Source organism: Thunnus maccoyii, chromosome 20, assembly GCF_910596095.1.
Source record: "Thunnus maccoyii chromosome 20, fThuMac1.1, whole genome shotgun sequence".
Classification (NCBI taxonomy): Eukaryota; Metazoa; Chordata; class Actinopteri; order Scombriformes; family Scombridae; genus Thunnus; species Thunnus maccoyii.
Genome location: NC_056552.1, coordinates 13909527 through 13935235, shown reverse-complemented (window position 1 = coordinate 13935235; position 25709 = coordinate 13909527). Strand labels below are relative to the sequence as shown.

At 37.9% G+C, this 25709-nt stretch overlaps 1 protein-coding gene across 2 annotated transcripts in view; it reads left to right on the top strand.

Moving 5' to 3' along the window:
* The window catches only part of gfra1b (gdnf family receptor alpha 1b), a 28564-nt gene extending 6641 nt beyond the window's left edge, over positions 1-21923 (top strand). For both annotated transcript variants that reach the window (XM_042396665.1, XM_042396663.1), the window contains 7 exons: positions 6539-6717; positions 9115-9287; positions 11384-11493; positions 13605-13739; positions 14613-14812; positions 18754-18801; positions 19940-21923. In XM_042396665.1, the coding sequence (XP_042252599.1) occupies positions 6539-6717; positions 9115-9287; positions 11384-11493; positions 13605-13739; positions 14613-14812; positions 18754-18801; positions 19940-20092 (998 nt within the window). In that variant the 3' untranslated portion in view covers positions 20093-21923. The remainder of the gene's footprint in view (positions 1-6538; positions 6718-9114; positions 9288-11383; positions 11494-13604; positions 13740-14612; positions 14813-18753; positions 18802-19939) is intronic.
* Positions 21924-25709: the final 3786 nt, after the last annotated feature.

Here is a 25709-nt window from a genome sequence, read left to right as displayed (position 1 = left end):
GAAAAAGAGAGCTTCTGTACAACACACCATGTTTATGTCTGTAAAAATAATCTACTGGTGTACTTGAGGGCATCAATAAGTAAAATTCCAAAGAACAATGAGTGTAAGACAACTTTGTGGTGGTGATTCCGGATGCAGCTTCTTTGCAATCCCACAGAGAGAGTTGAGAAAAGCAAGTATTACTGCAGGGCATATCTGCTTGTACGATCACATTCCCAACTCATTATAAGTACGATACTTTTGAAGACAAGATGAACTGATTCTGTATTTCCATAAAAAGTCTGACACCAGTGGTATAAACACAGATTTCTTTCCAACAAGATTTTTGGCGTATCACATACTGTACATGAGAATGAGCAAAGGTTTAAAAAAAAAAACCCTCAAGCCAGTTCCTCAATTAACAAGTAAGCAGCCAATCACAGGGAGGGATTTTCACTAGTACTGGTCATACCACTGAGCCTAGCATCTATCCTCATAGCTCATCAACAGTCTTACTGACAATCGAGTCTGTGAACAAGAGATGAAGCTTAGCACGATGGTTTTCCATTGCAAAGTGCAGATCTCAAGAATAATTGAGTGGGTCTAGTAGCCTGAAGCAACAGATTAATCCTCAGTAGTGTTTGTCCTCTGCCGCTGGCCCAGCATGCCTGTGAACTGTGCATAATATATGAGCAAACATGGCCATCAGCAGAAGAAACGTTTTAAATCTGTTGATCCTTTTTACACAAGACGTATCAGCGAATCATCCAAAGGCATTTCCTTTCACACGCTTCTCCTTTGTTTTCGTTCTGCCCCTCTGTAACCGCAGAATAACACAATTTATTCCAACTGAATTAACAAGATGGAGCTCAAATCCCAATAACAGACTCAAGTTGTGGATTAGAAGTTCACTTATATGCTGTGTAATCAAATATTCAAACTTAGGCATGAAGTGAAAGAAACAAAAAACAAGCATACTTAGTTTTCATTGTAACAGAAAGCCTGATTGTTTAACATGAGATATCTGTACACTGCATAAAGCACAGAGGAGGACACAATAACACCAAAATCTGTGCAATAAAAAGTAATCTAAGATGTTTGAAGGGACACCTCCAACCTGCCTCGTGTCTTTAATCAGTTTAGCCACTATAGTCATAAGACTGATATGCTTAAAACTATAGATGATTGGTGATTTATACCAATAAAAGGTCCAGCCATATTCTAGCCTGAATTATTTAGCATGGTAAAACATATTGTAAGTATTCAGTTGTGTTGCGGGCACATGATTTAAAAGGGGACATATCATACTTTTTGTGATTTTCTGTTATTTTTATACTGTTGTGATGCCAGATGTCTATTTTAAACATGTTCCAAAACTTGAGGTGAACGTTTTTTGCAATGTTACCTCTACTTCCTCCTCATGATGATGTCAGATTGTTCGCACATGTCCTTTGTTGATAAGGTTGTTCCATGTACAGATGTATTTGAGAAGTTTCCATTTCAAGTAAAGAGTGCAAACAAGAAGGGGAATCTTACTGCTACTGTGTATTAACCTAGCCTCCCAAGTAACTGGAAGTGGGCCAAGCCACAGCTCCCAGAAACTGGCCAATCAGAACAGAGTGGGCTCATCGGGAGGACGGCCTTAAAGAGACAGGAGCGAAAATAGCCTGTTTCAGACTGGCTGAACTGAGGGGCTGCATACAGAGCCAGTATAAGTGGTTACATAGTTTTTTGAAATGTAAATCATGCAAAGATAGGCTATACCAGTGAAGCCTCAGAATAAAAATATAGACCTGGAAACATGCATGATACATCCCCTTTAAAATGTTGAAGTGTAACATACCCAGGGGAATGTTATTTTACTTTATTTTACTTTGCCACCAAGTTTTGACACTTTGCCACATCATGCAAATCAAAAATAATACTTGATAACATGCATCATGCCAAGAATGTCAATGAGCAAGTACTATCAGAGACATTATCAGTCATCAAAGCCGAGAACACACACACACACATGCACGTCATTCACATACTGACTAACACACTCTCCTCAATGTTCTTTGCCACTCTGACACATATGAGTGTTATTGAATGATGGCAGCTCTGTAAAGCAGCTTGGAGAATAGACATTCCTCACCAAGATGAGTGTACCTGATGGCTTAGCCATGACAAGCTGTGTGCAGGGAGCCAAGTGGATACGCAAGTGATGCAGGCAATGGCTAATCATGGCTTTTAGATAAGAAAATAAAACGCTGTAGGCTACAGGTGACACGGGATAATGTTTTCAGTCAGGCATGGAATTATTTGATGTGAGCTAACCACACCCTACACCCACACACGCAAACATACATGTACACAAACACACGTTCAGACAAATCTGTGTACGCATTATTACAGTTTTGTGTGCATACTGTTGTATAGAAACATGCATCATCTACATGCAAAGCACCCTGCACATATACCCATACGCTGACAGTGACATACACAAAACTTAAAATCATCGCAGTGCCCCAGGCTTTTCTTACATATCCCACATTGACATGTACAATAAATATGTAAATATACAGTAAGCTCATGGTTTTAACAACTAATGCTTGACGTAGGAAGATCAAGTGAAGGGAAGGAATTAAGTCCCCTACGGTATTCTTTGGCAACTGCTGCTGATGAGACAATAAATGGACAGCACTTCTAATTAGCCAAGTTGAATCTGAATATAAAACAGATTTCTTGAAAACAGAAAGCAGAAGTGTGACTGGTTCCCTCCATATCTGACTCACTCATTGCATGGACAGGTGCAACCACAATGTTGTGCCCTTGCACTTGATTTCCCTCCACTATCCCACAGTGACAGTGGCGCCATATGTTCAGTCTTCTTACTTAACGTCATTTCCAAAACCAGTGAGTCATATCCACAAGAGACATATCACTTTCATTCCCAACATATAATTTGGTGAACACGTACTGAGTCCTCATGGTCCACATGAGTCTCACAGTCCAACAATATCATCCTTATGAGCTTATATCATAATCATACTGAATATAGCAGATATCTGCAATGCTGAGGGCTTTGCACTCTTTCTGAATGAAAACAGGCTGAATGACTGAGCAGGGGATTATATAAAGGGAAGGAATAGCTGGTGCAGTAGGAACTAAGTGAGATTTTGCTAATTACATGGGTGCACTTAATAAATGGGTCTTGGGTCTGGTCATAAATACAGAGACACTGGCATGGATTTAGTGATGTTGGCAGGATGCCTGAAGGCAGGGTGCCATGAAGGAGAAGGCTGTGACCACTGCTGTTTTCTTTCCATTACGGGAGATGACAAAGAGTTCCACTAAATGGACAGTTAGGTTAAGAAGGATTAAGTAAAGCAGCGATACTTTGTGAAGGAGTTTGATTTTGAAGTATTATCCGGATTGCAAATGGAGGCTCTGTAATACAATTATTGGTTGGAGTATTTGGACTAGTGAATGAAGTAGAATCAGGTATTGAAAGCAAGTGTTTCCATTCAGCTTTGACCTCTGAGAAACTAAACTCAGGATTTTTTAGCCGCGCTGAGAGCTGCATGAAATTATGTATTATCTGCATAAAAAAGGGTGGCTTATTCATACTTGGAGAAAATGTTACAGAAAGGGAAGATATGAGACTAAACATTTCAAAGACTATGTTTTAGGGAATGCTTAACTGGACCTTATTAAAACCATTTTCATGTGCCAGCAGGCTCTTGAGGTTTGTTTTGGGGGTCACACACTTATGCTTGAGCTCACAGATGTATAAGAACATCTCTGAAAAGGTGTTTTTGTAATTGCATTTCAGAAATGTGTCAAATGGACATTTTGGCAGCTGTACAATAGAGACTTTTGGTTCTCATATTCTCACATTCACTGTATTAGTGAAGACAGCCCCCCCAGGACACCATAATTAACCTCTACTTTGAAATTCCTAGTTTAACTCTACCTGACTGGCAGTCTGTCAGAAGGTATTTTGTATCAACCTATGAGGGGTCAAAGGGTCAGGTTCCAGTGTTTGCTCCATTGGCTTGTCATTTGGTCTACATCAATGGCAACATGTTGGCCTTGCTCAGGGGGTGAAACTTAAGAAGGCTAAGTGAGATTTATATTTTTTTTTTTTCTTAAGACAGCCTTTTAACAAGATAGGATGTTTTATTTTAGGCGGACATTTAGGAGTTCTTGTTGCACTGCAAGGTCAATAGACAAATGATACAAGGACCTAGAACAATGCTTAGTGAAATTAATGAATGTATAGTCTAAGAATACATGCGTACAAAATGTATTTTTCAATAATATGTTACAACAGTATTGTAAGAATCCAGTTTTAAGCGTGCTCACAAATCCCCTTTGTTGTTGATGGACTTTTCGTGTGAAAGATATGAATACAGTACATTTAACATATCATTGCCTTTTACGGTGAAATGTGACAATAGAGACATTGAGACAGTAAGAGGATTACAAAACTAAGCAAAGATTGTTTTTTTATGATTAAAATCACACTGCAGCACACAATTAAATGGCACAAGGAGCATAGAACGAACTGTAGACAACTAATAAAAAACAATCTTCACCATTTTATCCGTTGCCCTGTTTATAGAGCTCATTGGTAATGACATACTGTATGACTTAGTACAAAACCTTGTTGCAGCAATCATTTCTGATGAAAATAATGCTCTTCATGTGCTCTTGTGGGAGATTCAAACAAAGTTATGGCTGAAATTCACAATATCAACGTCATGATTCTCCATTAACTTGAATGTTTTCTTACGGACAATAAAATATGGTGTGCAGTGGAATTACTCTGGAAACAGAGAAAATATGACCTCAAAATTAGCTTATTAAATGCAGAAATGCTCCTGATTGGAAAGGTTTTTTCCTGCTGTGGGGTGTTATATCTATATGAATTCACACTGTGACCTACAGCTTCACCTTCTTACTCACACTTAGCTCGAGCCCTTGCGCTACATGAACACAAACACACACATATACACACAGAACCATATTTTAATCTAACTTCTCAAAGTAAGAACTTTTTTAAAAAGTGTGTTTTTAATACAACTAAGGTAAGTGTTTCCCCCTCTGGGTAACAGTAATTGAGGTAAAACTGTCACACCTACGGCCCAAGAGCTACAAACAGCCACTAAAGGATCACATCCCACATCTCTAGGCACTTGTCAGCTATAAGTAATGGGTTTTCTAATATGTGATTAACCCAAGGTTCAAGAATGTATTCGGATTTAATCATGGTTCATTCTGTGGTGCATGAAAGAGTGCAGTGAGCTTCAATTCCACCTCAAAAGGCAGAATTACAGAATTCATTCTTCCGTGCAGAAGCTGAGGATACAGTTTGTGTTACTGTGCAAAGTCAGTCGGGCAGGAAGGAATTTAACTACAACAAATGAGAAAAATGAAATGGGAGAGTGATGATGTTGGCCACATAGGGCTTTAGCTTGGGTTGAAGGAGAGGCATAGTGGGATGGAAGCAAAGATAGGCAGTATGACTTCATGTAACTGAAGGCAGGGGAAAATGCATTGTGTCTGAGCAGGTGTGTGTATCTTAAAAGGCACACATTTCTGTTTTCCGAGGACAACAAAATTACCCTCGAGCTACATGGATGAGATGAGAGAAACAGCAGCAATCACACAAACACAAAATGGGAGATACCACTAAGAGTAGGGTACTTTTTGGTAAAATAAGGGTTTAAGCTTTTGCCCAAATGTCACCTTGGAATGACTGTGCAGTGTGGCTGTCTATTGTTAATATGTCTGACAGGGGAATCTGATAACAACCTAGGGGTACACCATTTAGCCAGAGTCCAAACAAGTATGTAACAAAGCAATTGCAAAAATGGAGCAACTCGAGCAACAAATTGGTGCAATGATTTATAATGAATACCCTGTAAAAGATTTCTCTGTCCATGCTTTTTGTATAATGTGTTTGCAAATACAAGCATGATTTAGTTTAACAAGGCTTGAAGCTCTCATACAGCTGGGTGTCTTTCGCAGTTTCTTGCAGTAAATGATGTAGTTTTGGTGTAAAATTGTAAAACAACAACGATATACAGTTTTAAATACTTGAAAGATACCTAAGCAACATTATGACAACTTTGGTTTGGCAACAGCTCTGGGAAGGATGCTAACTTGGATAATTAATGTCAATATTGACGTAATAGCTTTTATTTTACCTTCCATATTCATACTATATACAGTAAGATCCCCTCATCCTACGAGGTACTTTGAATTTTCCTGAGGACTATGGATTGAAATGGAGATGTTTAATTTCTCAGGTAAAATATTTAAATAAAATAGATGCAAAATAATACCTTACTTGAAAAAAAATTAGGGACACATGCGTACTGTAGTGGAAATGATGATGGAAATAAGAATTATGAGTGTACATCCCATATGACTTTTTTTTTTTCTTTCTTCTTTGTTCATTGTTTGAAGTATTGATAATCATTGATGATTAAACAGCAATGTAACCAACAAGTGAAGCAGTAATTCTAAAATGTGGAATATGAATTTATGTGTCTCCCCTCTCTGTCAGTTGAGCCTGCATCCACGAAGGAGAACAACTGTCTGAATGCTGCCAAGGCCTGTAATCTGAACGACACATGTAAGAAATACCGCTCGGCTTACATCAACCCCTGTACTAGCAGGGTGTCTGCTTCTGAGGTCTGCAACAAGCGCAAATGCCACAAAGCCCTACGACAGTTCTTTGACAAGGTAATTAAGCATGTTATTCTTGGGAGCGATCTGCAGCTCTTTTTCTGTTCGTTTGATTTTGTAGTTGGCACTCCAACCAACGCCCAAAACAGGTGTCAAATGCTTTTCTAGATGCAATTCTACAAGGATATGGAGCAGCCAGCCAGTGGGAAAAAGCGCCCCTGGAGAAAAATTTTGACCCTAAATCCCAAATCTTGTGGCCTCTGGCACATTCTACTGCCACTATTCCATCATATACACTGATCTCAATTATTGCATATTTTAATGAGTTTACATACCTGATTGTAAACATGTAGTGAAGTATTGTAAAGGAGAATTAGGCTTCTTGTGCATTTTAGCCCACACACTCTGCAAACAGCTATTAATATTTAAAACCACACCTATTCCTGACTGATCAGAACTTTTTAATTAAGAATCATTAGACCATATTTATTAGTTTTTATTATTTATTGACACCTTCACTGTTAGGTTTATCAAGACATGACACAGTGATGGTTAATTTATTGTTTTACTAGAAACATAAATACAGTCTTATTCTTTGAGAATAAAGTTATTTTAAGGGGGGACATGTCTTATCTAGCCTATGTATTGGTTTTAAATTAAATTATAAAATAAACCTCTGCCAAAAATAACTCTAAAATAACAAAACATGTGAATCACTTGACTCAGTTGATTCAGTAGAATCAGGTGATTCTACTGAATCAACTCAACTATTCATTTTCATCTTCTCTATCATCCAAATCCCTGCCCAGCTCAAAAAGTGCCCTGCTTAGCTTCTTATTGTCTCCTCTGAGTAAGAAATGTCCTTTTTAGAGAGCCAACCATGTTTGAAGCTGGTCTTGTCTTTCCCTTCCTTAATTCTGGATTCCTCAGTATTTGAAAGGGCAGAGCACACACCTGACCAGGTGTAAGATGAGTGGAAAGTCTTACTCTTCATTGCTTCTAGAAAATACTCTCAACAGCGAGAGGGCTCTTGATGTAGGGACAATGTTCTTTAATCTGCCTGGCTCTGTGGACCTGTCTGGGTCGGCTCAGGACCTTCATGCTTCTAATGTTACTGTCTGGTTCCTCTACCTACTCTATAAAACAAAAACACGTTTGTCTAATTCATGTAGCAAATTATCTGGGATCGAAACTAAATCACATGCAACAGTAAAATGATCAACATTACACATTTCCATTTACGAAGTATCAGTTCTAAATTGAAATATTCTTCACAACAATTAAAATTAAAACCAATTCAAAACTTTGATTAGTAATGTATTCATTCTAATATACTTGATGAACTGACCAACAATTTTCTTCTTTAATGATGTGGAAAAACATTTATACTTGATCACATATATTACTGCAGGAAGTTCCACTACATCATATTTTATTTTTAAAACATGATTTGGCACATCTGACATTAGTTTGCATAATTGGTCAATGACAAAAAATACAAAAACGTTCTACATTTTAAACTGTAAAATTACGGTGTAAGGCTGAGACATAGGCCTCTGTCATTCTCCTCATATGACACAGGCCTGTTACTTTGACAACATTGCCTGTTTCTGTGTGTGTCTGCAATGCATCTTAGAGATGGTTCTGCTGTAAAAAGCACAATGTAAATAAAGATAATTTATTCATTCATTAAGCCAATAAACGTCTGTGTGGTGTATATGGAAAATGCAACCCTTTCAGTGGACTTTTTAATACTTACTGCGCAGTCATCAAGTTGCTGCCACCAGCGTTTTCCAAAGTAGGTAATAAGGATGTCCCCTGTCTGTGCAGTCAATGCAATTCTTAATGTCTTTTGTCATCAATTACTTTGATAATATTTGACAAACAGTGAAGACAACTCTCCGCTCTCTATAGCAGGACACAACACATCATGCTCACATTGTTTTGAAGCAGAGGCTAGTGGTTGTAAATGTACACGCATAGCGTATCACAACTTGTCAATCAAAACTATTTTACTAGAATCAAAAATGAATATAATAAAGTAGCCGGCTGGACTTAAATGAGTAGTCAGCTGTTTGGCTGGCAGCCGGTGCTTATGGAAAGCTCAGTTTTAAATTGATTTTCACATTAAGCTGGCTTTCTATCCAACTCCTCATTAAAAGTCTCTTTAGTTACTTAGCATGGCACTTAATACATCACTAAAAGCTACTGTTCATGTTGGGTTGCAGCCATAGTGGATCGGAGGTCCCTATGTTCAAATTTTGCCACCATTTAACTATATACAGGAGGAGGCTGCATTAAAAGTTGAAAATGCCACGTGTTTTCTGAGAGAAAATCTTAGCTTTGGTGACATCAATGGATACCTGGAAAGAATGGAAAGTTTTTTGTCCTACAGGTCACAACACTACCTGCATCAACATGTGCTCTTTTTGTCCTTTTCTTCCCAAAATTAAGGTTCCAACTAAATACAGCTATGGGATGCTATTTTGTTCCTGTCCATCGGGGGATCAGACAGCATGCGCAGAACGCCGAAGACAAACCATTGTACCAGTCTGCTCCTATGAGGATAAAGATAAACCTAACTGTCTGTCGCTTCAGAACACATGCAAGACCAACTATATCTGCAGGTAAGAGGGCACAGAGGAATCCTTGAGGTCACCTTTTTTTCCAACATACTTTTCTTCAAATGCACAATTGAATGTTCTTTATAGTACTGTGTAGTTATTATAGAAAGCATAATTTCACAACCAAGATTTTTCATTTGGTTGTTAATGTAACTGACCATTTACTTTGCCTGTCCTTATTTCTATGCATTGAAAACCCAAGGCATCTAGTTTCTAAGAGGCAACCATAACCTACAGAGAGCATTTCAGGAGTAATTCAGATGGATTTAAGAGAAGATAACTATTGTTATAGTCTTAACAACAAGGTGAAAACTGAACAGTGGTAATGTTAATGGACAGAAGATTGCAAGCCTGAGTCAGTTTAATTCATTTCTATTATCAAAGGGTGATTACTTAAATGTTTTTCTTCTTGTTCCTACAATTGAATGTTTGAGATTTACTGTACAGAATGATGTATATGTGCAGAATTTGACACTATAAAGTTGTTTTCACATTCATCTGCGGTGGAAACTTTCTCTGTGCTAAATGAAAATCAGATTTTAAGGGAGGAGCCTACAAGCATGATTTGTGACATCACATATACTTTGGAAGCCAATGCTGGTCCAATATTCAACTTACACAAGTGTGATGTGAGAACTTAAAGCCTCCAGTGTTAAACAAATAATTTAACTTTTCTTGTGGAAAAACCATATTAGACACAAATTTTATACTATGTGACCCAAACAATTACTATCAAAATAGTAATTCACGTTCCACCAGGAACATTTTGGCAGCACACCACTTAGCTGTAACAAGCTCATGGGTGTATGCTAGCCATGGATGTATAAAGAGAACTGGATAAAGCGTCGGAGGCGGGGCCCCGTTCATTCCTATGAAAGTTGCTCAGAGGCGCATTAAGCCAAAAAAAAAAAATCGACTTCCCGGTATGAAAGTACCCGAATCTTCCGCATTGTGCGACCCATAGAGCATGCGCACTAGTGACTTTCACTGGCCGAGTCGGCTACTTCCGGTTTAGCCCTCCGGCTAACTTGAATGGGGATAAAACAATTCAATCATGCGGCTCTTCTAGGCTTTTGAAATGTGATCGGACCGAATAGATTTAATTCTGATAGTGAGACAAGTCATTTCGCGGGGGTTGTGACGCTCAGAAAAATTTATCCGCTGATTTACAGACATCTCTTTCACAATGTAAGTCTATGGGAAAAAGTCTTTTTGGGCCAGTGTGCATCACGTGACGTTGTAATTACACGGTTTGGCCGCTATGTCAAATTTGCTTCAAAGCCTGGTGCTCTTCCTGTATCCAGTTCTCTTTATACATCCATGATGCTAGCCAGCACAGCCAAGGTAGCTTGGTTACCCTGTAGTGTCGCTGCTGTCAGAATGACAAACTAGAGACCCATAACACTGACTGAGTGCAACACTATTATTAAAATACGCTGTTATTTCCATAGTAAAATGATACCGTGTTTACCCGCCACCCTCCCCTCTCTGCAGCAGTCAGCTTTTCACTCCACCTTTGAGTGAAGCCTTTCAGAACAACGATAAAAACATTTGATTTTTGACGTGGTCAGACAGCACGTCATAAGAACCAGTTCTGAGAGAGAAAAATGTAGTTAAAAAGCATGAAAGTTAAAGTAGTGGTTTGGTCCCTCTGACTGATATATTATTAATATGACATCATTAGATTATTAATATTGAAGCATCAGTGTGTAAGCAGCATGTTACTGTTGTAGCTGTTGGAAGTGGAGCTAGTTTAAACTACTTTATATACAGTTAGACCATAAATCAGCTTAAAACAGCTGTCAGCAGGTGTCCTGACTCCTTGCAAGAAACAGAAAAGTTGTTTACCTCATCCACTGCAGCAGAACTGTTTCAGTAAGTTTCCACGGCAGCACAACTCAACTGTTTCTTTAATAGTTTTCACTGCAGCACAACTAAACCGTTTCACTGAAAACAGATTTTTAATCATGCTAGTTAAGACTGGCTTGAAATCAGTAAAGGATTTATTGCCTATGAAGCACCTCACCCAGTATAAGCTCGATATCTAATACCAGCTTCAGGAAATTAGCATCTGTTATTTGTATCTCTATTGTTTATAGATCAAGACTGGCAGACTTTATTAGCAACTGTCAGCCAGAGGCTCGCTCCATATCAGGCTGTCTGAGGGAGAACTATGCTGACTGTCTGCTTTCTTACTCAGGACTTATTGGTAAGTTATTTAAAGTATTTTAACAATGAATTTAGTTAGTTATAACTCTGCTTGTTACTGAACCTTAAGCTGTACGTAAACTTATACTCGTCATGTATGTATAATGCCCAGTTGACTTATGTTCTCCTATTTTATCGCATTGTTTCTAAAACCTCTACCTGAAGGTTTTGTACAGTTGTTTTTTGTAATTATGAAGGTGCTTTAATGATTTATGAAAGGTAAGACTGGGCGCTGCTCATGTGGTGACCTGTGGCCTGCAGGAGCAAACAAGCTGAACTCTTTATCAATTAATCAGTTTATTACCATTTTAATTAACTATTTTATATACTAGCCCATCCCAAGGTGATACCTTAAAATAGCTTACTTGGTCCAACCAGCAGTCCAAACCTCAAAGGTTTTCAATTTACAGTGATATCAAACACAGTAAAGCAACAAATCATCACACTGAAGAATCTGGAAGACTGATTCTGGAGACGGTTATATACAATAATATTCAAAGTTACGGCATTGGATTTTCTTTTTAACTGAATCTTTGCTTTACAACAGATGAAATCTATTCAGATGCAGCAGAGAGAGAAAATAAGATTTCCTAATAGAAGTAGCACACAAGGCATACATAACCAAGTTCATGGCAGTTTTTATAGATCATAAACATACAGTATTTTGACAGTTTGTCAATCAGTCTTTAAGCTGTAAATTTCCTTTATTACCCTACTGTGCAGCATATAAATAACCTCCAGCCAGCTGTGAAAGTAGGGCTGCAATTAACAACTATTTATATTATTGATTATTTTTCTGTACATTATTTTCACAATAAATTCAAGGTGTTTTATGATGTCTGGTTTTATCTGAACAGTCCAAAAGCCCTAAAATAGTGAATTTACAACAAACAGATTTAATAGCAAATATTCACATTGTAGAAGCTAGAAACAGGGACTTTTTGACATTTTTGCTTAAACAATTAATAAAATGATTAATCAGTTATCTAAATAGTTGTCAATTAATGTAAACATGCAATGTTGCAAGCTGTTTAGCAGTCTATTTATAGTCTACTGACTACTCCTGTATTTTCCACAGAAGAGATTAAGGCATAGTCAATATGTAGGGTGTAAATCATCACAGTTCATACACCACAGCATTGTGTAGAAATAGTACTTGTTTTCCTTTGTTCTGTCTTCCATCAGCAAGTTTCATTATGCAGAAAGGAAAAATGATGTCCCACTGAGTTTTAGTAATGAGATTTGAACAGTGACCAATTGCAAACTCAACAGGCAGACATTTTAATCTACACCATTCACATCCTACTTCACACAGGTTACACCCTCTAATGGGGCCCCCCTGGCTTAACCACTCATCTCTGTCTCTGCAAACAGAAATTTGCATGTACTTCCATAGCTAATAAGTATGAGCATAATCAACCCTATGCTCCCTGAAAAAGGACAGTTTTATTCAGTCGAGATGACACCATAGCAAAGAATGGTTTCATTTTACTTTGTGCTCATTGAAGTACAATGTGCCCCAGCTTGGTCACCACGGTTGACTCTCGATCGGCTGTGTTTAAATGCCTCAGCAACAAAGATGTAGCTTCTGAGATAGTGTAACTGCAGTGGTATGCAGATTGCCATGCCTTACTGGTGGTAAGCACCAGCAGTCCCGAATACACTCTTCAGAGCTACAGTTTGCCACCTTTGTTGACATCAGCATTTCTATGAATAATGTACATGTTGTTGAAGAGGCAAGACCACTGGCCACACATAATTACAAGTCAGTGAGGTGAAGTGAGCTTACAGTATAATCACAATTCAGCAGGTTGTTGTGACAGTGTAAAGGCTGAGAGTAGAGTCATTGGGCTCCACTCTTTTAGTTCAATAGAGCCCTATAAAAAGGTTGAAGCCTTTGTGAAACAGAATAATAGTCAAGCATCATACAGTAACACTGCTCCATAAAGAGGTACCTTGCAATTCATGTTTAGTTCTGAAATCTTTGTAAAAGGGGTATATGCTTGTCCTGAATGGTTGAACTGAAGATTAAAACTTCAGTGCACAGTGAATGAAAGAGTAAAATTAATTTGGTGTGATGGGTTACTAGTTTTCTTCTCTTGTGTTCTGCAGGTACAGTGATGACACCCAATTACGTGCGATCTCTTGGTATTAGCCTGTCACCATGGTGTGACTGCAGCAGTAGTGGGAACAGCAAGACAGACTGTGATAAATTTGCTGAGTTTTTCACCAACAATCGATGCCTTCGTGAGTTCCCATATTCAGCCATCCTGGCTTTTTGAGATAGTCGAATGGGGGATAATGGCTTGAAACAGGAATTTTATGTGATGGTGCAATTTCTCTGAATTTGACACTTAAGCAACAATCTCTTAAGCATGTCTTTTGTTACTTCACTCATATGTAATGAGGGGCATTTTTATGATCAAACTCCAATGAAGAACATATTGTGGTTTACTAGAGGAAGTTTTTTTTTTTTTTTTTGAATTGCAGTATACTAAATTGCCTTGACAATAATGGATTTTACTATGATTAGGAATAGATCAAGAAATCTTCTTGATCAATATAAAACCACATTTTTGCTCATGGAAAAATATCTTAGATTGTGCTTAATGAGTAAATTACACTGCATAAATTATTATGAAGTACATTTTTGTACAGCTTTGTGAATCATTGCTATTAAAGGCACACACTGCTTTTAAAAATGCTCTTGAGAAAGGTCAAGTCATTTCTTTTTCTGAACAATTATCTAAAGTATCAATTATAAGAAGCTTTTAGTTGGACATGAACAAAATGTTTTGGGCCATGCCACTTGCACTTTTTCCCAAGGCAGTTATGGAAGGCACCTGCTAACTTGTTGGTTATGCAGCCTGTATTTTTAAATACGAGGCCTTAGAGGGCAGTCTAGTTGATAATACTCATTAAATGAAATTCAAACATTCAATTTAATCTTAGTCATGACATTTGATGCATATTTTCACATATTTACATTAAGTATTTTCTCACTTGTGCTAATTACTCCTGTCAATTTACATTATTTATTACTTATTGTCTAATAAAGCATAGATTCTGCATGTGAACAGGATCAATAATGCCACCAATGAATACACTATATCCCTGCAGGTAACGCCATCCAGGCATTTGGCAACGGTACTGATGTTGGAGTTTGGCAACCCCAACCCCCAATTCAGCCTACTGTACTCGAGCCTAGCGTCACTCGGAGGGGTAAAGAGCGAAACAGTAACGCACTGGACACACTGACGGACATGACCAAATTGGATCTTGATACTGACTCACTATATCACATCTGTGGGACCTTACAGGTGAGTTTTTAAAAGTAGAGTGTGTTTCTGTAAGTGTTTCTGCAGATGCAGTTGTCAAGATATTGTTTTCAGAGTAGTCACGCCGAGCCATGACTCGAGTTGGGCTGGCATGCTGTGAGTGTTTTTCCATTACACAGCAGGGCAAAGTAAAATAAGTTGTTTACCTGTTGGTAGACTCATAGGTCAGTCTCTTAATGTTTCACTCATAGAGACTGAGGACTATCTCCTAGGTTTTGTTGTTAAAACTGGGTGGAAACAATTACAGAGTTTAAAAAAAAACCCTGCATTGCTACAGAGGAGAATGGGGAGAGAGTAACATTTTCGGTAAGGTGTGTCCTTGACAAATGTTAGTGGCGTAGGTTTGTTAGCGACTATTCTTGCCACCGTTCAAGCAACTACTATGTATTAAGAAATCCCCAGACTTCAGTAGGCAGAGATCTCCAATGTCTGGTATCACTAGACTAACTTGTTGGAGGTGTGCTGGTCATCGCAGCTCCTCATCAAACATCATCATCACTATTCCTTGTACACTGTACTATTCCTCCCGGCATTATTTCTAACCAATCCACTGAACAAGGAGCTCCAAATAGCTCCATATCTTGTTGTTCCAGTTTTTAGTGTCACTAACAAATCTCGGCTAATTCGGTGATTTCCTGTAAATTCATTCATAAATCATTTAAAAGCTTTTAATTTGAAGCAGTAAAACATGGGGTTTTCATTGGCGGTAACTTAACATGACTCTGATACGGCTGCCCCTTGGCAGGCTTCCGGAAAGCTAGCCAATCAGGACAGAGAGGGCTCATCGGGAGAGGGGCCTTAAAGAGACAGAAGCTAAGACTGCCTGTTAAGAGACAGTGGCTGAACTAAAGGCAGCATGAAGGGCCAGTATAAGATAAAAAAGGAGTTTTTTGAACTGTGAATCATCCAAAACTACCCTAGTGGAGTCCAAAAATAAGAATACATAGCTTAAATGAGCATAATAGGTCCACAAATTGTTCATTTTAACCCATTATGCCTCAATATAACCAAACAAGCAACACTCTAATGCCACATCGTGGTCTGCTTATTATAGGATATTTTATTTGTCTGCATAGTTTACACATGCTTACAGACAATATAAAGTTTTCAGTGTTATAAATCTTCAAATAATGGAGCTAGCCAATTACATTCTATCTGACTCAGAGGGATGACAGTCGGTTTATACCTCCACTGATCTCATTAACTGAGAAACTTTATTGGCCTGCTGAGGAATTCCTCTCTGAAACAAAAGGGCACTGCTACATGGAGAGGCAATTAGTTTCAATTTTCATAATAACCTCTTATCTCAATACAGTAGTTGTTTATGGCAGCACTGCTGCTTGTCAAAACTAAAAGAAAACACTTCTACCAAGCTGTTTATTTACTTCTACCAAGCAGTTTTTCAGGAAAAATAATGAACAAAATCTTTCCACACAAAAACAAATGTCTGGATACATTTCTGCCTTGTTGACTATGGAGTGATGAGAAATCTTTTAAAACTTCTGAGAGAGAGTGCCTGAATCCATTTTGACCTAAACATCAGGTATCCAGAGCTTCTGTCTGAGTGTCAGGCGTCTGGCTCTGTCACCTTGATGGATCAGGGATGGTTTTATGATGGCATGCACAGAATCCCCCCTCCTGGGCAGAAAGATGAGACGTCAGTGTGGAGTCAGAGTTTCCAAAGCTGTCATGTCAAAGCTAATTGGTTGCCACAGTAACATCAGAAATGGCCCACAGGGGTAGTTTGTCTGTGACTGTCTGTGTGTGCACAGGGACACAGTGTCATTGGAAGGATGTACCAAATGTTTTGTCCCCCAATACTAGTTGGATAAGGGTAGGGAAAGACTGAGATTTGTTTATGTATTTCCCTGTTAGCTCTGTTACAACAATGGTTAAATAATAGACATGTTGATTGCTGCCTAGTTCACACTACCTCCTGCACTGGCGTTGAATGTTGCCACTGAACATAAAGTACTCATTTAAAATGGTTGCATATGAATTGTTAAGATTTTATTGATACCAATGCCATTATCAATTCTGCTTATTGGTCAGATTCTTTATTGATTCCTGATAAATTTTCTGTGTGGAAAAAAAGTAGGGCTACACAGGGTTTCAGTGTCAACGCAACTATTTTATTATCTCTGCTGTTTATCAATGACCTTGCATGCTGATGAATATATGAAACATAACTGGTAGATGAAAGAAATGGTCTGCAGCCAAAAGTTAACTGCATTAATTAATGAATTAACTGTTTGAAAGCATCATGCAGTCTCCTGTCTGTATGAGAATGACAAAATGAGGGGGAGGAGGAGTGCTCCACTGTGTGTGTTGGTCAGCTGGTCTCATTTGTTACTTCTGATCGCTGCTCTGCCCTGCTAATTTTTTACGTTCTCACGTTCATCTGGCAAAGGTAATTATTTGCTCATTAAATCAAAAAATTTTTGCAACCACTGCCTTTTTAAAGATTACAAGATACCCAAAGATAACTACGTATGTGAGCTGTAGAGAGTCCAGAGGCTGCACTGCCCTCGCAGTTTAGTTCTGCCTTTTTCATTCCAACATCACATGCCTGGGCATCAATAAGAGGAAATGATAAGCTCAGAGGCATACCATTTCGATGGATTGGACAATTTGGAACTGATTCTCAACTGGAACCAGTTCTCAATTCCCATCCCTAGTAATTACTAGGAAACTCTCATCAAAAATTGAAGTTTTACAACAATAGCCATTTTCCATTGCAGACCAATATTTGATCTCACTCATTTAATCCAACATGTGTCTAACCATGTGCATGGGCGTACAAATCTTAGATATTTCATTTACAAAAATTTCTCTAACTGAAATAAATGCCGTGTAAATTTCCATAATGGTCACAGATAATGATATGCAAATTACTTTTAAAATATCAAATGCAATTGTAGGAAATCAATTAAGTGTGCTGATTTTGACATTTTACATCATACACTACATGTTTTGCTTAAATTTGCTTATGCTGTAGGCACTCGAGCTCCTTTGGAACTTTTTGGCTTCACAAACACATTTCAGACCTCTGCTATTCTCCTCTGATAAATACTATGGGGCTATATTTTTAAATGAGATAATATCACATACTTTAAGTGTGACAATTTATCATATTGGCTTTTAATAGCGATAATATGATTTATCACCAGTAAAAACATCCTCCAGGAGGAAAGACCTCCTATAGAGCAATTAATCATTCTTCTCCCGAATCCTGCTTCTTAGCCTTCTTTCTACTTAAGAACCAATGCATGGAGTGTTTATTATGTTCCCAAACTACTATAGAGTCACTTTACCATTTGCTGTACTCCATCTCTATATCTGCGACTGTGTATTTGTTTGTGTGTGGCTATGTGCAAATGCGTGTGGGTATTTTTATGTGTGGCTAAAAAGGTTTAAAGCAGTCTGGAAAAGAGTTTCAATGTATTGAACTGTCATAACCTTAAGCTGGCACAAACAAGACCGCAGACAAACTTTTACACAAACATACACTCAAATCTTACGCATCTTGCTTGAGGAGGATGATTATACAAAGAGGTCCCTGCAGGTCTAAACTATGGGAATTGGTGTGAACTGAAAGTATTATCATAATTTTGTTGCTGTGAGTATTTTTGCTTCACAACTGTGGCAGTGGGAGTTAGGCTTGATGCAGTAATGGTTTTGCTTGACCTTGTCATACTTTGAAGACTATGCCCGGCCCCTCCCTTAACTGCAGTTCCAACTTCCAGGCCAAGACAATTTCTTCAAGACTGGCTAAATGAATAATATTGTCAGAGAAGCCGGCTGTTGTATATCTCATAGCATTTTTGCACCACCATCAGCCAGTCTATGATCTTGAAAGATAGGGAAACCCAATTAAAAGAGAATGAAAGTTAATGTTTCTCTGACTTTTTTCTTCCTTCTAGGCTCAAAAACTGGTGTCAAACCTAACAGTGGATACTGCTCAGTGTGTGGTAAGAAACACTATTCTATACATTTCATGGAAGGTCCTACTAGAGCCCAAACAATGATATTTGAGAGTTACAAAAAAATCAGGCAAAACATATTTATTTCTTAACATATGCACATAACATATTCAAATATTTTGAAAAGGAAACCTTAAATTGGTTGTTAAAGAACAAAGATATGCTCTGAGCTTGACATTTTTCAGCCTTTCTGCTCTCTGGTAGACTCAGTCTGTAATTGGGACACTGCAAACACACGTATCTTTATAGCATTTCTGTACTGCAATTTCATGTTATTTAACAGTTGAATAATATGGCAACACTTAACTGATGTGTAACTGTGTTTCAAGTTTTAACCAAATTTTTAGAAAAAAGTAGATTCTAATTAGTGTGCCTTTCCATCCACTATAGTCATTAGGAGATTCAATTAAAGTCAAACCTTAAATGATGGAAAACATGATGGAAATATGGCATTTACCTTTGTTTCATGTATTAATTTGAGGAATGTTACAGTCTCCTCATCGGTCTACACAGATCTGATGTTTTCATCTGCCGTCATTTTCTGTCTCCTCGGTGGAGGGGAAGGTTGAGTGACATTTAATTCAAATGCTTCATGTGCGTCATAATTTAAATTAAATTTATTTCACTAAAGGCGCCTTTAACCCTCTGGGGTCTGAGCCATTTTTTCCAATTACTAGTGCCTCTACTTTCTTAATATATAAACATTTATATAAATTCAATTTATCTTTTTTCTACAGCACAACGGAATTTGAATTTTTCAACATTTTATCCATTTTCCACAAAAAACAACTAAGTGCAAATGAACACTGTGTTAACATTTGCAGCCCAAAGATTTTACCACATTGCTCTGACAACTGTCAACTTTCATCTCAAACAGCCCAAAATGGCAGTGTAAAGGGGCCTTAGGTCAGTTTATCGCATTTTGTTTTTGTTAATACACCAATTATTCCACCTCAGCTGAGTGTAAAACCGATTTTTGCGATATTTCAACTTCTTTTCAAATATCCAGTGTTTCCAATCAGGTTTTTTTTTATGCGCAAACTGAATATACACATAAAAACAGGTGGATGGAAATATTTTTTGTCAACTTTCCACTCAACACTAACACTGTGGTCTTTCCCCCCAGAATCATCAACTGGATGAGTCCAGTGACTCAAATGCCATCGCTAGAAGTTCACCAGCTGAACTCACCTGCTTACACCCTTCAAGTTTGCTGCTTGCACTAGCCTTTGCTTTTACACCAACGGCTTTACCACTTGAAGGTTTCCAGCTTTTGTAGAATCTATGGACTGTGGATCAACACACCTCTGCCCTTATCAAGACGTGATTCGACTCATTTTAATTTAGACATTTGCCAAAGTGTGACACCTACATTTTTTCTTGAAGTGGAAAAGAAATGAGACAAAGCAATGTAAAGGCACTGAAATCAGAGACAAAAGTGGATTATATCTGAGGATTCCATGTTGGCTTGTCTGGCTTGGACTGTGCTGCTGCTGGGTTGAAAACAGACCTGCTGAAACTGCTGCAGAGATATCAGCTCACTTTACTTCCATGCCTTGGAGGGAAATTTGGTGACTTCAAAAAAAAAATCAGTTCACACATACTGTAGGATTTCTCAGTTTGTTGGAGTTAAACCCTGTGATCTGATAACCATGTGAATAAATTCACGTCTTTGGAATGTGTGCAAACGCTGCACATTTGACTCAATGGACTGCCAATGTGTGGAACCGTGTTTTGAGGATAGAGTGGATTATTTTCTGCATAACTGTGCTTTGATTCGCCCTGTCAATAAACTTGCTTTAGTTCAACTAAAGGAAATCTAAAAGTGTTGATCTAAAAGAGTTGATCTGTCTCCTGTCATAATGGACAACTAACACTCTTAATAGAATATAATTCATGTAACATTTTTAACATAACTCATAACATTTTGTTAAGAGTATCCTCAAAGGAAGAAAACATATCAGCCGGAAGAAAGTAACACTTTTCTCTTCTATATGTTCAGTACTAGGTATAGCTCCGTTTTGTAGATTCACTTGATCGTTATGGTGGTTTGTGGTTTTCTCACATCGCCTCTAAAAGAACATTTTGTAAATAGGATACATGAAGTGTACACTCTATTGCAGTATGCTGCTGTTAGCTTGTAACATATTGTCTGTAATGTTTTTGAGAGTCTATGTTAGTGACTGATGACTGGGGCCTCTTAGCTTTATCCAGTGTTGCTATGATTTATAAAATGTGACTGGGTATGGTTCTCATGTGGTTACAGATATGACTTTTGTGTGATTATATTTTGATGGCAAAGTGCATAATGTTATCTTAGACGGTATTTTTTCTTAAGGAATATCAAACATTATCTGTAACAGCAACAAGAACATAAAGAATTTTAAAAAAAAATGTCTTTAATGGATAAAATGAAGTGTTATTCTTCTGTTGCTACTGACAGTGAATATGTTTTGCTGGTTTGATCCAGACTCTTCAGATTGCCCCTATTTTGTTTTATTTTATCACATTATTGTGTCTTGGTAGAGAGCAAGAGGACAGCAATTTGATAAATAAAGAATGTGGACATACCCCACTAGTAGAGCAAATGCCAAAAGACAAAAGCCAGTAGACATTAAGTGCTAGCAATTACTGCTGATGCAAATGGAGGAAAAGATGAAAACACATACATATTATATATTTAATTACACCCTAATTATCAAAGACACTGAAAGAATGTACAACATAATGACAAGGAACATTGAACCTTGTTTTTAAACATTCCTTACCTTTTCTGAAATGTGTCAATTCACTTCCATGTTATGGTCCCTGTCAACATCTAAACTAAAGCCTGTAATAATGCACTTCTTTATAGATGGTGTATCAGATGTTGTTTTTAAAAGGATCACAAAAAGGTTTTGGTTAGTAACTGCTACATAACTGTTAATCTAATTGGAACTATTGATATTACCAGGAAGACATCTCATTTTCTGTATAATTAGCCATACAACATTTGATCTGTTCAGTTTGCCAAACAGCTGAAATAAAAATGATGAACAGTGACTCATGCTGGTTTCTGCAGTCAATATGCCAATGCTAGTTTATTTGTTCTTTCATATAAAGCAGGGTTATAAGATAGTACCTGGCAGACAAACCGCCATTGTCAGTCAGATCACATCAGTCCCTGTGGGGAGTGACACAGGCAGACAAGGACGCAGCCCTTAAAGGACAGACTGCTCAGTGGACGGGGTGGGGGTGGGGGGGGCACGTCTCGCCAAGAATATGGCCCACCTGTTTTGGCACAGTGATGGAATACTTGACCAAGAGAGACAGTGTAAGATTTATTAGACGTGTCATAGAACCCAAAGGGCCAAAATATCCTCCTCATGTTATGCATGAGATGGAAATGACAACTTTCTGACTGATACAGAAGGGAAGTGAATGAACAGACTCTAACAATGTGTTAATTCTGACTAATTAGAGCTGCAATTTGATACTATACAAAACATGTTTTCAGGAAACATGAGTGCACTTTATCATTTCACCTTTAATGTGAATGCCTGCATGTTAATGTGAAAGTGATTACTTTCCCAAAGGGTCATTAAAGCAATGACTACAGTCTAATCTAACTACAATCTAAAATGTTAATATCGCCACTGAGTGATGTGTCAGAGACATATTATGCATCTTCAACATCTAATGTGCTCAAACTTGCAAAGAGGAGAACATTGAGGAGAATTTTAGGAGGATCTAGGACTGAAACAATTTGTCAATTAATCGATTAGCTGACAGAAAATTCATCACAAACAATTTCATTTAGGGACCAAACAGGTAAATTGTCACATAAAAAGAAGCGATGCAACAGATGATGTCACATTAAAACAGCTAAACAAATAAGTGACAGAGTACATGTGTACATGTGTATGGTCTATGAATGTGTGTATGAGTGTATGTATTGTACTTGACTGTACAATCGATAATCGATTAATCATTAAAGCCATTTATCGAGGAAAATATTTAAAATATGATGTGTCTAGCCTCTCAGAATGTGAAGATTCGCTGCTCTAATATAACTACAAATGTAATACCTTTGGGCTTTGGAGTGTTGCTCAGACAAAACTACTTACAGAAGTCAGCTTGGGTTCTGACAAATTATTTTACTGACTACTTTTGGATGAAACAACTCACCAATAATGAAAATAAGCATTAGTTGCAGCCCTAGATACATCCACAGTTTGACATGTGACACTAATCAAGCAGAGCGATTATCAACGAGGAGTATTACAAAAATAACAGTTTAACAATAATTTCTGTGTCTAGTTTTAGTTTTGCTTGATGTTTATTTATGCCCACATTTGTTTTGTTTCTGTTACTAAAATATGAATTTTAGACATTTTGGAAAGAAAGAAAGAAACTCTTGAGCTACCACAGTATATTCAGTTTACCTTGTTCTCCGTCATGGGATTTGATTGTGGTACGGTTACATCCTGAGATGGGAATAACATTACAATTTTAACTGCTAAGGTTTTAAGAATGCAACACTCAGAGCGGATGACTGAAGCCTTGAGACACAAATAGCTGTCATTAAACCTATGATAAATATTATTGCTCTCCAGGTTTACTGTTCCCTTGCCATAAAGCCCTGAGGACTTGGAGATAGTGTTTTGAGACTCCCCCCCCCCCCCCCTCCTACGACTCTATAAAACCACTGCAGGTCTATTCAATCCAAAATGTTCACCCTTGGCATAGATTAAACAGGATACTGATAAAACAGTCCAATCGTTGCAGCACTGCCTGGTAGGGATCACATCTAATTACTGCAACTTTGACCTCCCAAGCAACACTGTTTCAGCACCTTGAAACAACTCCAAGGATTTCACCTTTTCCATTAACCAGGAGAGCAGCAGCAATTTCTCTTTATTACTGTCTTTTTTTGTTGTTGTTGTGCCCAAATGTCAGGGTACGCCTGACTTTTCACGGTAAACACTCCACGGCATCAGTTATTTTGAGATGCTTCCCCTCACATCTTCTCGGGTGCAGTGCAGGGGCAAAGATAAGAGATAATAATGCAGCTGCTTGATTGCGCAGTGAAGCCACAACCATAAGCTCTACTTGACTGAAAAGATGGAAGACTCTGAAAACTTTTTAAATTCCTCAATGGATTGAGAAAATACAAGTAAATGTGAGGGAGCTGAAGATGACCTTTTAGGGGACAAGCTGGAGAGAGATCTATTTCTCTGCTTTGTTCAGATTTGTCAATTAAGTCATCATCTCATTTTAAAAAACGTAGAGGACAAAGTGTTGAGCAATGTGATATGATTAGCTCTTGACATGGCTGATATACTGTGGCTTTAATACACTACAGTAAGCCTGCATGAACAACTACAACGGCAAAGGAATTTTAGATGAAGAAATGTGTTATTCATAACATTATATAACAGTGATGTAACCTACTGAGACTTCATAGTGCGGTAAACTGATGACGTAGGGTTGCAACTAACAATTATTTTCATTATCAATTTTTCTGTCAATTATTTTCTCAATCAATCGATTAGCTGTTTGGACTATAAAATGTCAGAGGCGAATTACCCACTGTAATTACTACTAAGTCTAGAACAAGACTGTGTAAAAAGATTTCCAAATGTCTGTAGAAATGCTAAACACAGCATAGTTTTATCCCAATACAAGTGGTTCTGGACTTCTACAAGCTCTACCACATGCTGCATGAGAGTTACCCGTCATTCCATGTTTTATTGTGCTTGATCTATACTGAAAGAAGGACTTCAAAAAGGTCTGTAGAATAAAATACATACTAAGGGAACTTGGGTCTTTTTCTGAGTAACACTAAGCTCAAAACTGTGGTGTGTCATGCCACTGAACCAGTAGTTCAGCACCATGGAGAGCACCATTTCCACAATGGGCAACCTGGGGTGAAACCGGGTGAAACTAGAGTGTCGTACCAGCTGTTCTCAATCAAAGTAATGACTCTCCCGCATGAGAATTTACTCCAGCTTCCCTTTAAATTACTGAGGTTCATTCATTTTCCATGAAAGGGTGATAGTCTCTTTCCTGCCAGTGTGGCTAACCTCGTAGTGGTGTGTTTAGTAAGGCACTGTCTTCACTGTCTAGTCACAAATGGCTGGTTTTATGTCTACATCATCATCAGCTTTCTGCTGTTCTCCTTTTCCTCTACTGTGAATGGGTTCAGTCAACAATACATTTGAGGATATTTTTCCAAATGTTTGTTCCCACATTATTTTTTTTGTTTTTTTTAAGTGATATAGATTTAATTTTGAGTGGAGTGTTGCTTATAGCAAGTTCCTCAGAGACCTTGACATAGCAGCTATGTCCTTCATGGCAAGTGGTGTAAAGCCAGCTGATGGCTAATTGTTACAGAAACCTGATACCGTAAATGACAAGTTGGGTAAACCAGGCTAGTTTATATCAGCAGGGTAGTTCAGGCAGCAAACTCACACGCAACATAAAGGCTCAGACACTAGCATGAACTAAACTCAGCATAGCAGAAACTGGGAAATAACAATAAACATAACATAAACATCCTCCTCAAAAACAAATACAGTACATAGTCAGACAGCAGCTATTATGTGGAATGTATGTCTCCTGGCTATGTGACTGACCACAAGTGGAACATACTATAGGCTACAACTGAGATGGATGAAAAAATGTCAGATATGTAGCAGATAATAATTATTAACTCAAACATATTAAACTCACAAAAAAATAATTGTTTGGAGCAGAGGAACTCATCCTTTGAAATGTTATGTAGCACTGATAAGCAGCAGATGGCCATCAGTACATGGATATAAGCTTAAGGGTGGCAGTGAATGCAGCAGCATGCGGTAATCCCTAGAACAGTTTAGATGTAATTATGATATGAAGAATGGTAAAGCAAGCTG